Raw genomic sequence first — 15,922 nt, forward strand, 5'->3', positions numbered from 1 at the left:
GGGATATGGTTATTTATTTAAAGAAAAAAGAAATGCTGTCTAGGATGCTGTTTACTTGTTGTATTATTCAGAAAGTAATTTAAAAATTGTGTTTTGAGATACTAAAATTCCAAAATAGTGGTAGTTGGTAACAAAAACTGTTTCTTAGTGATCTTTAAGAAAACGGTTGAATCCAGCTGGCAAAGGGATTTAACATGTAAAATATAAACCTGATTCTTCTTGTTTTGGCTTTCAGTGTAACTGAATATTATTTATGGTTCAGAATTTTTTACCTGTTCCTATTTAAGACCAAAACATTAAATTGAAATTAAGCATTGTTAATAAAGCTAGTCTCAATTATATATATATATATATATATATATATATATATAAATATAAAATATATTATATAAAATATAAATATATTTTTAAGTTTAAGTTTATATTTTTCATGGTCTTTTGTATCAGAATATCCAGATTAGTATGTAAACTTTAGAAATCTAATTGTCATAATATTTAATACATTAAACACTAATTAGAATACAGGTGTTTGCTGTGGGAAATCTTTTTAATTTGCATTTATTCAAATAGTTGTGTAGCTCTTAATATTAATTAAAAGTAATACTTAATGGGATATTTTTCTTGTTGATGGATTTATTGTTTCTGTTTACATTTGCATCAGAATAACTAAGGGGAAGAGTAGAAGAAATGGAAGACTGTGGCTGCTTTGCAAATTCTTCTGAATGTGTTGGTTTTTTCCTCTGAAGCCACAGTGTGAAATAGATACAAACTTCTGTATATATAATTAGTTTGTTGTAAAACGTGAACTCTTACCATTTCAAGCTAATTCAGACCTATCGTTGTTCCTTTGATGCGGAACAACAGAACTTTTCAGATATTTTAGAACAGTATTAGAAGTATCAGGTGAAGACTGTAGTGTTTAGTCTTACTCATTAACCGTTTGGCCATTCAAGCCTTTATCCGTTTAAGCTGCTGAATTAACTTTTTACAGTATATTAATCGTCTGATGATATTATGAAATACCCTTTGATTCTAGGATTTTAAATCCTGTATTTTTGCCATCTTTGTCAATTAAAATTCTTGAAAAGATACTGTCTTTATTCACCACACAACTCTTTTAGGGAGGCAGGAAGAGGTAAGTTTCTTACGTTGGACAAAACAAGCTCAGGTTTTGCTCTAATGAAAACCTCTTCTTTGAAAATGGAACTTAGATACATCTTAGGAGTAACTCTGTATTTGAAAAATAACTCTGCCACTTTGTTAGTTTTTATTTATAGGTAATTGATAATTTAAAAAATTAATGTGTATTTTTATTTTTTTAATTTTGTGCCCTGGGACCCAGATTATCATGTGAACTTTAGAAATCTAAATGATTTTTAAAAAATCCTCCATGGGAAAATTGGTGCTCTGTTTTGTGGAACAATGAGAACATGATTCATTTTATAGTGAGTTTATTCTGATTACTGTTTTGAAATAATTGGATAAATGAACTTTGTATAGAACACTGTCTCCCATATAAAAAAATACTTGTTTACCCCTACATGATAGTGTTTGTACTCTTGTCATAATTACATGATGCTTTTTATACATTTACCATGACTTTATCATAGATGGATGGAGATAATACACCACAGCATGAGGATTCAAAGAACCTTAGTGGTAACTTTGCATTTTTATATGCTGGAAACAATTGGGAACAAGTGGTTTATAAACCTGGAGAGTATGTTAATATGTAGATTTCTAAGATCCTACTCAGATCATCTGATTCATTAGGTCAGTAATAGGGCCCAGGTAACTACATTTTATACAGGAATCCTGGCAATTATGATGCAGATGGTTTAGGAAGGGAATCTGGTCCTAATTTAGACCTAAATACCTATATACTTATATATAAATATATGTATCCTTATATGCTCTGTCTCAATATTCAAGAATGAAGGATCTTGGGCATTGATAGGCTGTGGCTTTCACTCTGAGGTAGTCTCTCCCATTTGTCCATCGCCAGTGTCTTTTTGCTTTGTCCTCACTCTTTTGTACACCAGAATTTGGGAGATGGAGGAAGGACAGGGGGCAGTCCAGGAGGACTCTGATACAAGGAATAAACCCTGGTTTTACAGTTGCTCTATAAATGTACCCAGAGCCCAATAACATTGGTAACCCACAGGCATCCTCTGTGACTCAGTGAATCATAGGCCTCTCCTTAAGGTCAGGTTGTGGCTTCCCACCACAATAAATTAAAGACCCTTGGTTATATAAAGTGTTCTCCAACCTTATTTTTTTTTCAGAAAAGTGCTATGAAACTAAGTTCTTCTCAATGCGAGTTGGACAACAAAATATGAAAGGAGCATTTTTTCATAGTACAATCACCATTTGTTAGTGATTTCCTGAATTAAATATACAGTTAATATCTTGAAAAAGAACACCTAAAATAAATTTTCATTGTTATCCATTTCTCTGTTGGATTTAAAAAGAGCCTCTTAAGTTTTGGAAGTTTCATTTGTGAATAAATCAGTTATCAGATGAGTTGCCTTAAAATACTAGTTAGTGCTTCAACAAAATTTTAAGTAAAATTTTAGACAACCCAAAGTTTCATGTGGACGTTGCAGAATTAGTTTTAGCCATACAAGCGGATAATTGTGTAGTGATGGTGTTTAAAGAATCAGTTGTCCATAGCAAGAATGAAGTATTTTCAGGATATTGTAGACTCTAGGCTGTGGCCTACTCACGAGTGTGCTCCCTGGACCAGCAATGTCACATCATCTGGGAGCCTGTTGAAGTGCAGAATCTCAACATCTGTTCCAGCACCATCCAGTCTGACTCTGCGTTTTAACAAATCCCTGAGTGGTTAGAATGCACGTTAAATTTGAGAAGCACTGTTCTAAGAGATTGCTGCTTTCACTGGGGGCTTTTGCTTCACTCTGTGCTTATAAGTCATTTTTTAGAGAATTCTGTTTGGATTCTCCCTTCCCATCTTGTGATCCGTTAGAACTCAAATGAAACCAGCATAATTTACCCATATAATTCCTTAAATATGAGAAGTATAGTCCTGGGAATGTTTAAAATATCTGTAAGGGCAGATTGGGTCCCTAATTGTATGTTTGATTACTAAGAATCAGAGGATAGATAGACATCTTATAAAATCTGGAAGTTCTCAACTGATAAAGTGCCTGAAGTGTGCAGGGATTAGGAACGGGAAAGTACTCACTACCAGGGAATTAAGGTACTTCAGTAACTCTACTTCAGACACAGCAGACCCAGCCCTGCTGCCAGCCTTTGCTTTAGCTCTTCCTCTGCCTGGCATGATCTTCCCCAGGGGTCATCTACTCCCGCCTCCTTGGGGTCTTTTCTCACCTGGTACCTATTAGAACCACTCTGTTACTGCAGCCTGTGCCCACTCCCTTAGTTGCTTTTAGGTTGTCTATGTTTTTCTTTCTAGCTTTTTTCTTTTTAAACATACTGTCCATATTTCTCATCACGTTCGTTGCTTATCGGTGGTTTTTCCATGCCAGCATATAAACTCCACGAGGGCAGAAGTCCTCTTTTTGTTTGACGTTGCATGGCCGTTGCCTAGAAGAGTGCCTGGCACATACTAGATGCTCTACCATTTGCTGAGTGAAAGAATGAATTCTGTTGTTAAGGCTTTTAATTTAGTAGAGAAACATCTCCATCTTTGTATCTGCATGTGTGAGAATGGTTTAACAAAATAATATGAGAAATGAACAATAACATATAAAAATGAAGTAATGTGTAATGAGTTACTTTTTATTGCTATTGAGAAATAAGATTTACTTATTTTATGAATGAGCGACCATTTGCAGTATTTTTTCCGTATGTATTTTTGGAGAAAGTCTGCCAAATACGTCTCTGTTTAGTAATCTGGGTTTAACTTCAGATCCAATATGTTACAACTGAAAGACAACCGGTATTTAAGTAAACCAAAGCAAGTCATTTATTAGGTTAATTGTATTTAGTGAAATCTAGCACTGTGATTATATTGTTAAACTCGGCTTCGTAGCATCAAATATGAATTAAACTCAGGACCACCCCCTAATACTTAAACAAATGAACTTTGAAGCTAAAATTTTTCAAGAAGGCTATTGCTTTGCTTAATTTTCACTTTTATTAAACTGTTTGACACTTTTTTTAATTTAAAGATCCTTTTGTTTTTATTTTACTTTTTGTTTTGTTTCGTCTTATTTTTGCAGACAGGCTCGAGGAGAGAGCACCCTCAGATAAGAATGTAGAGCCACTTTCTGCTCCACATGAGCATCCTCCAGAAGATCCTTTTGGTTCTGTTCCTTTCATTTCTCACTCAGGCAAGTTACATATGTAACGTCATCACTATCATTAAAAAGTACACACAAGAACGATCACAAGAGCCAGAAACTTTATTCATGTAAAGTCGAAGTAATAATCAAGTGCTAGTTACGGAAAATAGAACAGGAAATTATTTTAACCTGTAGCCATTCTAGTCTTCCAAACGTTCTTTCCAGTGGGTTCTTCAATTTGTGCCTTTTGCCAACCCAGAAAAATGCAGATTTGCATAATGGAACTATAACTGTTTCTTTCTGCCTTGACTATTGGGTACTACTGAAAAAATTTATGCATGAAAATATCTCTCCTTTTAATATTAAGATATGTTTAAAGACATTTTATACTTAGCTTTTGCTTAAATATTCTGTTTTCCTAGTTTATACATGCTCTTGTAGCTGCATTTAAAAAGTATTGGTGATTTTGTATTTGTCACAATTTGTGATAAATTACCTACTCTTTTCTTCTTACATCCTTGTTTTGATTTTAAGCCAAAATGTAAAAGTTGTTATTATCCACTATTTAAAAAATATTTATAATAGTATTTTCAAAGTAATTACCCAGTTAGCACTGTTGAAGATCCTAGGATGGAGTTGGACACCACTTTGTCATAAATAGATTCATCTGTGTATATGGTTATAGTGGAAAACCTGAGTTTAACCTAAAAAAAAGGGAACTGTATTGGAGGAAATCATGCTTTCCTAGAAGGTAAAAGTTTTGTTTCATATATTCAAGGTAACTGTCAACCATGTTTTTTGGTTCTGTTCCTTTTATTTCTCACTTGGGCAAGTTACATATGTAACATCATCACTATCATTTAAAGAAATACATGCAAGAGAGAACAACAAAAGAAAAATGCATGAATGTAAAGCCAAAGTAAGACAGGTGTCCGAAATTTCTGATGAATACATTGAGGCAATGTCATAGCCTTTCATCATTGAGATTTGGTTATCCAGAACATGTAGCACAGTAACTAAGAGTGTTTCTACATACTTTCACATTCTGTGTTTTTACTCTTTGACATTTATTGAAAATAGTCCATTTTTTTGGGTCATTTTCTGTTCATTTTCTTCCAGTTATCTTTTTTGTGAATGACATGATATCATTAACTGGGGAAGACAGTTTTCTGTGTCTGTTTTATCTGCATAGATGCATTCCTTCACTCCTCCAATACCCTAGGTCATAAAATGTTACTTTTTTAAAAAAATTCTAATAGTTCAGATGGTCTTCAAAAGCTCTACAGAACACGGTGACTTTGTATTGATCAATTTGTGGCAGAAAGCGGGTTCAGCACTAGCTCTCATTCATTCTCTGGAGGGAATTGCATAATCCTTTGGGTTTGCACGGATCTATGCGACGTCTTCTCTGTTCTCTAATAGCTCAGAAAGAACCTGGGGAAGTGAAGAGTAGAATCAGGAATTAGAGTAAGCCTCACTGATTTGCCTTTTTCCCTGGACTGCCTTATTTTGGGGTTGGCCTAGGATTTTTGAGGTTAGAAATACGCTCACAGATTTGAGCTTGATTGCTGCTATTTTTTTTCTTTTGCTGTATTTAACATCTTTATTAGATTTTAAGCTTATTAAGGGTTGAAAACATGAGTTTTCTTTGAATCCTTCCCCGTAGCTAATCCAGTAAGTACATTTAAATATTCACTGGATGTATGAACAAAGTATGACTATTCCTAAAAATTCACTGTCCTTAGTGTTAGGTCAATGACCATAAAAATGTCCTTTGATATCAGTGCTACCCCTCCAAAAATATTTTTAGATTTAGTGCTAATATGAACAGTGGAATAGTTTGGTTATGAAAAATTGAGTACATAGGCTGGAATAAAGGAGATAATGGTCACCAGAGAAATGTGCCTTCAGAGAGAAGAAAAGATGATCACTTTGCTATATTAGCATTGTTAATTTATTTTTATCAGATTCAAAATACATAATTAAAATTTTAAAAATCCCAAAATAACTTACTGCCACGGACCTGTTCATCACCAAGCTAGAAATACTTTGTTATAAATATTTTTTAAATAGCAGTTAACTATTTGAAGGCATTTATTTTCTTCTAATAGTAAAATAATTAAATCTCTGAAACAAAAATTAACTTCTTCATAAGCTTTAGGAAAAAATTAGAAAAAGAAAAAGGATTTCTACCCAATGAAAATGTCTTGCACCTGGCAGTGTGAGCATCTGGAGATTTATAGGACTAGGACAGAAGGAAGGTAAGAAACTAGGTCTAAGTGAGTGTGTGTTTGTGTACAATACAGAGTGATGAGTATCTGATAAGCCAGCTTACTTGAATCTTGAGAGCTGACAATTACTGAACGTAATTTAATTTTGGGTAAACCCCATAGAGAATAAGGTAAATTCAGTCATGAGGCAGATGCTGGAAGAATTCTAGAGGCAAAATGCATTTAAGAAGACCCGCTGTCCTGAATCTAGTTCCTCACACCGGCTTTGTTAGTTGTGTTCTTTTTATTTTGAAAGCAAAATTTCCATTAAAACTTTTCATCTTAACTTTGAAATTAGAATGGCTTAGTTTTTACTTTGCTTTTCTTCAGTTTATCATAATTTTATAAAATTATTTTTAACCTAAGTTTTTAGGTAAAAATAATCTATGTATCTGCTTTAAAAAGTTGGATTTAACAAGGCTTATACTGAAAAACGTCATTTCTCCGCCTGCTCCGTCCCTGTCCCCTTACCCTGTTCAAACTCCCTAGAGGTAATATTTCACTTCCGGCACTTTAATATGACATACTTATTCTTCAATTTCTTACTTTTTTCTTCAGTTTTAGATAATATCTGTAGACTTCCTATTATGGAAAATGATGGTGGAGATTAATTACACTGTTAGCACTCAGCCGGAATCAGAAGCACATGTCCTTTCCCTGCCTTCCAGTACAGCTCTGACACAGTTGTTGGTTGCCAGTGTTCAATGTGTACATTTTCTGAATATGTAAATATTTGTTACCACTGAGGTCCAGTATGCCATGATAACATTTCCTTTCATCTCTAAGGTTTTATTTTTCCTAGAGTTAATTTTAATGATGTCTATAAAAATGACTATGTTTTTGTTCCCTTGGTTTTCTATGTACCCTGTCATTGATTCATCATCTCCGCATGGAAGTGTAAATTTCCTCCCAGTTTAAGGTGGCTGTCGTTTTCATTTTTGCTCGATTACGTCTCCCATGAAGCTCTGCAGTGGGAGTTGGTTGCTTCCTGTGTCTGCCACACACTCATCGTCCTAGTGTTTCCTTTTACCCGCTGATCTTTCTGGGAATTCTTGGATCTCCTCTCTTCCTCCTTCTTGGTTAGTAGAGCAACTCCTCTAGTAGTTTCTTGAGAAAGTGTATATACATGAGAGGAAAACTTATAAACTTTGCTGCCTAGAAATATCTTTTTTTCCCTAACCTAGTACTTGACTGATAATTTGTCTGGGTGACTAGTTCTATGTTGGACATAGTTTTCCTTGTGAATTTTCGTTGAAGTCCAGCTTCCAAAACAGGGGGAAGGAGTTGCAACTAGAGGAATGGCTGCCCCATGGGCCCGTAACTCCAGGCCCCACACCTTTGTGGTCCAGAGGCAAAAATACCTGCTGCTGCTCCTTCTTAGCCGTGTGTACTGTGGATCTGCTACCGTCAGCAGCCTGCCTTAGTTTGTCCAAATAGATGCATCTTTCTGTTTGTTGCCTTAGCTATGATGTCACTATCAGACTTTTTAGGAAGCTTAGCTGAAGATAATATTTTGGTGTAGACCTTGTCTTAAAATGAATCAAATCTAGCTTTTCTTATTTTTAGACATTTCTTTATGGGCAAAATTAAATTTTATAATTACTCATCTATACAGAAATCAAATAATTACACCAAGAATCTGGTGCTGTATATAAAGGGAATATCTTAGTCCACAAATTGGTATTTTAATTATAATGAGACTATATATGCCTTCTATTGTAGGTTACTAAACTGATATGAGTAGGGAGGTGTATCACAATGAACAATTGACTTTGGAATGATAAAGCCTGGGGTATGAATCCTAGTTCTGGCACAGATTAACCATGTGATACTGGGTGTGGCCTGATTTCTTGTAGGGTTTCTTTATCTTAAACTGGAGATAATATTAGTTATTTGATGAGATTACGAAAGGACCAAACGAGAAAATGTTATACACACACACACAGACATCCTCGGTGTTGGTTGCTGTTGTGACTGGTGGTGGCGGCACTGTTATTAAATATTATTGTTCCTACTTACCACTAAATTCCAAAATCTTAGTGTTAAATAAGTTTTGTAGGTGCTCTCCAACTAGTAGTACAGAGTTCCAGTAATAACAGGCTAATTAACTGAATGAAACCTTTCAGTATAGTGGAGAACCTGTTTGTGAAGCTGTCCCCTACCAAGAGCTGTTTTAGTGGTGCCATTTCTGTTTTTATTAGAGCATTAGCTATCAGTATTCAGGACAGTGTCCACATAAACATCATGTTAAAAGCATGGTGTCTGTTCCCAGTCCTGAAACACACCCAGCCTTCCTTCTCCCCGAGGCATCGTGCCACAGTTAGTTTGTATACTAACGTGGGATGTGTGGCTCTGTGAATTATAGCGTAGACCACCTCGCTTTAATAAACACTCTCAACTTCTGAAACATACCGTATTTGAAGAATTTTGTCACTGATATTTTAGATTTCTTGTATTGCAGTTCATTTTTAATTAGGTTTGGTGAATTTCCCTCCCCTACTCTCCCAAACTCCAGACTTACCTCCTGTGTCATGTCATCTGACAGGAAGTGGAATTGAATTTCGGGTTGGGAAAGGTCACATTAGATACAGCAAATACTTATTGGAACATAAATTATTACAGATTGTCAGTCTAAATGCTTATAAGCCATGATGAGGTGTATTGTTTATACCTTTAGATTCTAGTAATTCTTGAAGATGAAGAATTTTTCTGTTCCAGAATGTCAGCAATAATGGTTACCATTTATGGAACTCTACTATATATATACAGTGGAAACTGAGGCTCAGAGAGGGGGTCAATGGCCTAAGATCAGATTGTTTATAAGTAGGAATCCAGCTCTGTCTTATGTTAAACTGTGTTCTGTAAATAGTAGCAAAATGAATAAAGGTGTTAAGTGGCCTGTTTCAAATAAAAATCTACAGTAATATGAGTAATGTAATAGAAATGTTGGTTTTATGGCATTTTTAACGTGGCTGGCAAATACTGCTCACAACTAGTATGATTCTTACACACAGGCCGGTCATTTGGCCTGTCTTCAGAGAAATTGTACAGATTTTGGTAAAACCTTCTAATCCACTAATCCTTGGGTCTGGCATGGTAAATTGCTGAGAAATGATGGCAGGCAGTATGCTTCCAATTCAAAGTGAGCTGTAAAGTCTTCCAGCCCCTCCCTTATACCCTAAATGACGAGACAACAGAAGGCATGTAATTACAATAGCAGTTTCAAGCCATTCATCCCCTATAATCCGATAGCAAGGAAAAGAACATCAGAACAAAATATTCTTGAAACTGGAAGCTTCTTATATGATTAAAAATGTACCACCTGTTTTATAACTAAAAGAACTGTCCTCTAAAAGATAGAAACCTGATTAGAAGAAGGTAATATGAATGGTATTATGCAAATATGCTCCTCTCCCCACATTTCTGGGACATATTCTAAATATTTCAAATTTTTGGATATAGTTTATAAAGTTTCACTTAATGTAATTTAAGGATACATTTGCAATATTTATTTAAAATAGTGTGGCATGAACTAGTATCTCATTCTTTTCACAATGTATTTGTTTTAAAAGATACTAATAATAAGTGTATGAAAGCCTATGAAAATTGATGTAAATTTGAGCTTTTAAGTTTGGAATCCTCTTTTGGACTGTGCAAGACTGTGATGTCTTTGAAACTTTAACATCTAGAAATAATCCTTTTATGAAAACTTGAGCATGGAATAGATGAATTCGTGTTCTTAAATTCGTTTGGTTAGGTAAGCTGATTCTTCAGAACCTCCCAATTATTTTTATCTTGGTCAGTCATTTTCCCAGATCACTAGAATCAGGATTGGTATATGGGTTTCACAACTATTAAAGTGACTGATAGGCTTCTTGAAGTCAGGAAATGTCTTGTCTTTGTAGGCTATACAACACCTTGATGAATGAATTCATTATCAATATACTTTGATAATCTAATATAAACTTTCTCTCTCTCACACCTTAATAGTTAATGAACTTTCACTAGATAAGATGAATTTTATTAATGTTCAGCTCTATCAGGTAAGTTCCATTATTGTCCTTATTTTGTATATGAGGAAGCAGGGACTTTTCTGGAAGTTAATCTTCCATATTTTGTAAAGTTGAATATTCTTTCATTTTTGATAAAGCCTTATAATATTTCTAGAACTTAACCCTACAGATTGTTAAATACTCAGGTACAGAGTATTCAACAAATAACTATTTGCTGAAATAGAAACAATACTGTGTTCATTTTATTAGTTTTTTTGTTTGTTTGTTTTTACTTTTCAGAGGTAGCTTTGTAAAGAGGATACAAAAAAAAAAACACAGGACAAGTATGTGGTTGTATTTTGTAGGAGGTTGGTGCTAAGCTATATTGAATGTTTGCTGGTAGTGATATTCTACTGGTAGGTAAATTGTAGAATTTTTTACAGGTGAGAGTTTTAAACTAGTGTCATCAGCAGAAAAATCACTATGGCCTTAAACTTGGGCAAGTCATTCAGCTTTTTCCTAGTTTCAGATTCTTTATGTACGAAAAGAGATTGGGCTGTATCTTTAAAAATCCCTCCTTGTTTGTTTTGTTTTGTTTGTTTTTGCATTCAAGCTATAGTTGAAACTATGAAACAGGATGAAGGAAGAAATGGGAGGAGAAATAAGAAATCCAGGGCGTGAGCTTTGGTTGCATATCTTTGATTTGGTAGAAAGCCGTAACAGTGATCAGACATGGAAAGCAAGGGGAACATTTTTGAAGATGTGGTTAAAAAGACTGAAGAGGAAAGATTAGAAAACCTTCCAGAGCATTTTCACCTTGATGTTGTGGGAGCCTAAATGGTGGGGAGTTCAGAGATACTCTTATGAAAAACCCTTGGCCCTGCATTTGTGCTCAGGACAATCTTAGTTACTGTCCTCTTTAATTCATTTCTCAGTACCATGGGCAGTATATAGTGAGTACTCTGTAAATCATTATGAAATGGTGGCATGATGCATTAGCAGTAACAGTAATTGAGCCCCCCTTGCTGAGCCCCTGCAGCGTGCCAGCACTGCTGTACGCACTCGACATGGGCTCTCTCATCCCGGCTGCGGCTCTATGAGGCAGATGCCATTGTTACTCCTACTTTACAGAGAGACAGTGAGACACCAAGTAGTAACCCGACTTCAGCTGAGAACGCAGGTCATCAAAGGACACTTTCAGTTAGTATCCTCTGCTCATGAAGGAAGGAAAGTGTGCTATATATTTTTAAATAGACAGTTACCAAACAGTGAATTTGGTATTCTCACTTATTTAGTGAATGCCTGTTATTTTACAGACCGTACTGACCAGTTGAAGCACTGCTTTAGTTGGCTTTGAACTACTACCTTAAAATTGTAAATATGAGGTATATGAAGCCATGAAGCAGTGAGAATAAGCAGAACTTACGTGTGTAAATCAGTACCAGTTCTCTTGACACTTAGTGACTTCCATGGCTCTGACTTTTTTTTTCAATACTTAACCAGGAATTTCCTCAAGAGACAGTTTACCTGCTTGCTACACAAGAGAATTTAATACTTAATAACCCATCATTGCTGTTCTTAAAGATTTACCCAAATCTGCCTTGTCTATGTTAGTCACTCACTTTATTCTCAGGATTTGGCTCTGGTTGGATTTTGGCTGTTTGCAGCAAGCAAACCCAGCCTCCAAAGATGAGGATTACTCAAAAAGCTGAAATGTTTACAGTCTGTAGTTCCAAGGCACATAACAGAAATAAAAATATTCTGATTATAAGCCATCAAAATACAATATCCTACTGTATTTAGTTTGAGGAAGGAAGAGTGCCCTACTTAGAACCAAAAATAAAAATTGGTCAGCATATGAAATTTTACAATGTTTTACCAAAATCAATTAATTGTGAAAAAATGCAGCAATTGAGATATGATCCTGGGCACAGTCTAGACATTTGTTTATGTTTTAAGTACATGTTCCTAGTGGCTTATTGTAAATATTATAGCTCCCTTCTGCCTGCCTGAAAACCAGCCATTTTTATGTTAATAATGCGAATCTCAGTAAAGATAGGGATTATTAGGATTTGGGATATATTGAATTAAAAGGCAATATATTTAGGCTATCCTTTTGGGAAATTAACTTAAGCAGTGAAATAATCCCGATTTAAGTTTCGTAGTAAATCAAATGTGTAATATTTACTCTAACAACTTGGAAGAAACAGTCTGGCACCAGGAGCAAACAGTAGGAATATCTGAATTTTTTGTTGTTGTTACAGGAATATGTTCAGGTGAAGAAAAGTTGATGGCACTCAGCCATGAGGTTGCTTTTTAAAAAAAAAAATTTATTGAAGTGTAGTTGATTTACAGTGTTAGTTTCAAGTGAATAGCAGAGTGATTCAGTTATACATATATATGCATATATATTTTTTTCTCCCCAGATTCTTTTCCATTATACGTTATTACAAGAAATTGAATATAGTTCCCTGTGCTATATAGTAGGCCCTTGTTGTTAACCTGTTTTATATACAGTAATGTATATATGTCAATCCCCAACCCCTAATTTATCCCTCCCCACCCTTCCCCCTTTGGTAACCATGGTTTGTTTTCTGAAGTCACATTTCAAAGCAACATACATTGTACATTTGGTAACTAACTTTATAATTTGTAATACTTATTTTGACAGTCTTTTGTGCCTATGAGACAGAACTAAAAGTCTTAGAATATGTTGAAAGAATTTTCATTTTGGTGTAATTCCTATTTCCTTCTCAGTTTTTCTGTAGTTTGACAATGAGACTACACCGAGTCTACAGAAAGTGAAACCTCTTCTCAGATTGTTGTCACTTGTAGCTTTGGAACTTAGTTTTTCCCCAGCAGGCGGTGCGGCAGAGATGAGCACATGAACTTAAATTGTGCTTCGTGCCGCTGCATGTCTAAGTTGCGCTCAGTATGCTGGAGGAGAGGTCTCCTGCTGCTCTGGACCCTACACCGCTTTGTAAAGGAGGGGAAGGACGGAGAAAGAAACATTTAAGCAGTGTCAGGATGGGTTGTGAGAATATGGGAGAAAAAAGGAATTTGGATAGGTATTTTTGATCGCCTTATTTTAGTTTTATGAAGGAGTGACAACAAAGAAGTAAAACCAGTCGTCTACACCAACCAGAAATTTCCCCAGTTGCCCATACTTTTCAAGGGTGTATCTGAAACCATGAAGATGGGATAGATCGCTGCATGTATCTCTTCTTGCTCTATTTGAAAGCATTCTTTCTTTTGCTGTGCTCTCAACTCTGGCTGTTTACAAATCAGAGATACAGTTTCTGGGATCCAGATTGCACCCTAGTGGTGTGTGAATATACATTTGTTTGCCTCCTTATTTTTGGGCAATTCTACAGTGGACCTGAGCCACTCTTGAATTAGCCATAGATGTGTACCCTCCTCTGCCCTCTCCATCCTCTTCCCTCCCATTTAGATCTATCTTCAGCCATCAAGTCCAGAAAAGTTGATAGGAAATTGGAGAAGGATGGCTGAGATAACTGAGTTGGGCCTTGCCCTGGAGATGATGACAGTGAACTTTATGGAGTGCTCATTATGTGTCAGGCACTATTTTAAGTCCTTTCTTTACAACAATCCTACAAAATAGACCCTGTTCTTACATTATTCTCTCATAACAGTATACATATTCCTCATGTATGAGGGAGCAGAGTAGAGGATTTAGCTGTGATCTTATCAGAGATTGTTACTGGGTTAACTTTGTTAGCCGAGTATTAATTGTTCATAGGGAGAGAATAACAATAAATAGATAAACTGAAATTATTATTAACAAAGAGGGATATTTGGTGGTGGTTTTTTTTCTCTCAGAGAAGAAGTCCATGATCATGGTTCCGTTTAAAATGCTGAAAAGCTAGAAACAACCTAGAGGGTCTATAGGTAAATAGTTAAACAGTATACATACAGTGTTTCTTCATGTTTATGCCAGAATTGATAGTGGACTATACTGATACCTGTAAAGGTGCATTAAAAATGGTAAGTGAAAAAACCCCACAAATTTATATCCACACTCACCATTTAAAAAGTAGATCCGCATAGCACTTTACAACAAAGACAGACATATCTGTTAGCAATACAACTTTGAGAAGCTGACAAAGGGCAGACAGAGTAGAAAGTAGAAAGTGAGAACTGTGCTTTGGAGAGCAGAGTTGGGCAGCTGGGTAAAGGAAACGATTGCTTTAGAAGACTGGGCTTAAAGTAAGAATACAAAAAGAAGGTCAATTGAAGGACTTTGTCCCATTTTTAATGTTCCAGAAAACTTCCAGGAACAGAACTGTGTGCACTAGAAATGGAGTTTGTTCCAGGGAAATTGTAGAGTAGCATTTTTCCCAAGTGCTTTTTGCAACATTGTTTATAAAGGTTCATAGGCATTACATGTAAATAAAAGTGTAGTGAACAAATTTGGGAAATCCTAGGTTTTATAAAATCAGATTCTTCTGTGTACCTTTTTGTGTCAGCACCTATAATACGATGAGCATCTTCCAGGTAAGGGGGGAGGCACATTATAAAGTGCAGCATTTCATAAACTCAGCGGCCTGAGACCACAAGACTGTTTGGTTCTTGGAATAGTGTTCTGCAGAAGAAACTTTAGGAGGCATATGGGAATGTTCTTGGAGGTGTCCATGAGCAGGCACGAGGGAGCATGTTGTAGCTCTCTGTGGGTAGGGGAGTAGCTTGAGGACATAGTAAGTTAAAATATATTTTAGAGGGACTGTCCCGATGTGAGGGATGGGTGCCAGTCTTTGCCATTACCGTTTTTGCTTTTGAACACAAATTCATGAAAATAAATGCAACGGCTAAACTGAAAGCAATCTTTGTTTTTAATATCAGCAGTACGCTCTATGGAGAAGTCAAATGGGAATCTGCCTGTGATTTGGTTCTAATCTGTTAGGATTTAAGATAAGCTCATTATATGTAAAGATACAGTATGTAGCTCTTGGCTGGTTTCAAGGAACTGGCAGATAAAATAATGGCTGAAGATCGTATTTGTATTCAAGTATAAGCTGATGGAATTCTCCACGTCTTCTCTCCCTGTCCCTCCTCAGCCCCACTGGATTTCCTTCCCACTCCCCACTTCAAGGTTGCAAGCAACCTGCACAACCGAGGAGAGCCAGTGGCCATTGTCTGTCCATAGTTTGCTGACTTCTCTGCATCACCCAGCTCAGTGGTCTGCTCCCTCCCCTGGCACTTTCTTGTTTGCTGTTCAGGTTCCTCTGCTGATTTCTAAATGTTTTACACCCGGGGCTCAGCATTGGATCACCTTTTCCTCTTCTGTCCTCTCCTTCTCAGGGATTTCCTTCAGACTTGTGCCTCTCTCGACATACCCTCTGCATACTGGTGACCCCCAAATCTGTTTTCTCCA

The 15,922-nt window shown here is 35.9% G+C and overlaps 1 protein-coding gene across 2 annotated transcripts in view; it reads left to right on the forward strand.

The window, feature by feature from the left end:
• BMP2K (BMP2 inducible kinase) overlaps positions 1-15,922 on the forward strand; it is a 117,212-nt gene that overhangs the window by 92,229 nt on the left and 9,061 nt on the right. The window contains exon 15 of one of the 2 annotated variants that reach the window (XM_072942056.1): positions 4,206-4,316. The exons of the other annotated variant lie outside the window; for it this stretch is intronic. Coding sequence (XP_072798157.1) covers positions 4,206-4,316 — 111 coding nt within the window. The remainder of the gene's footprint in view (positions 1-4,205; positions 4,317-15,922) is intronic. 2 annotated transcript variants of the gene reach the window in all.

The sequence above is a fragment of the Vicugna pacos genome, chromosome 2, assembly GCF_048564905.1.
Source record: "Vicugna pacos chromosome 2, VicPac4, whole genome shotgun sequence".
Lineage (NCBI taxonomy): Eukaryota > Metazoa > Chordata > Mammalia > Artiodactyla > Camelidae > Vicugna > Vicugna pacos.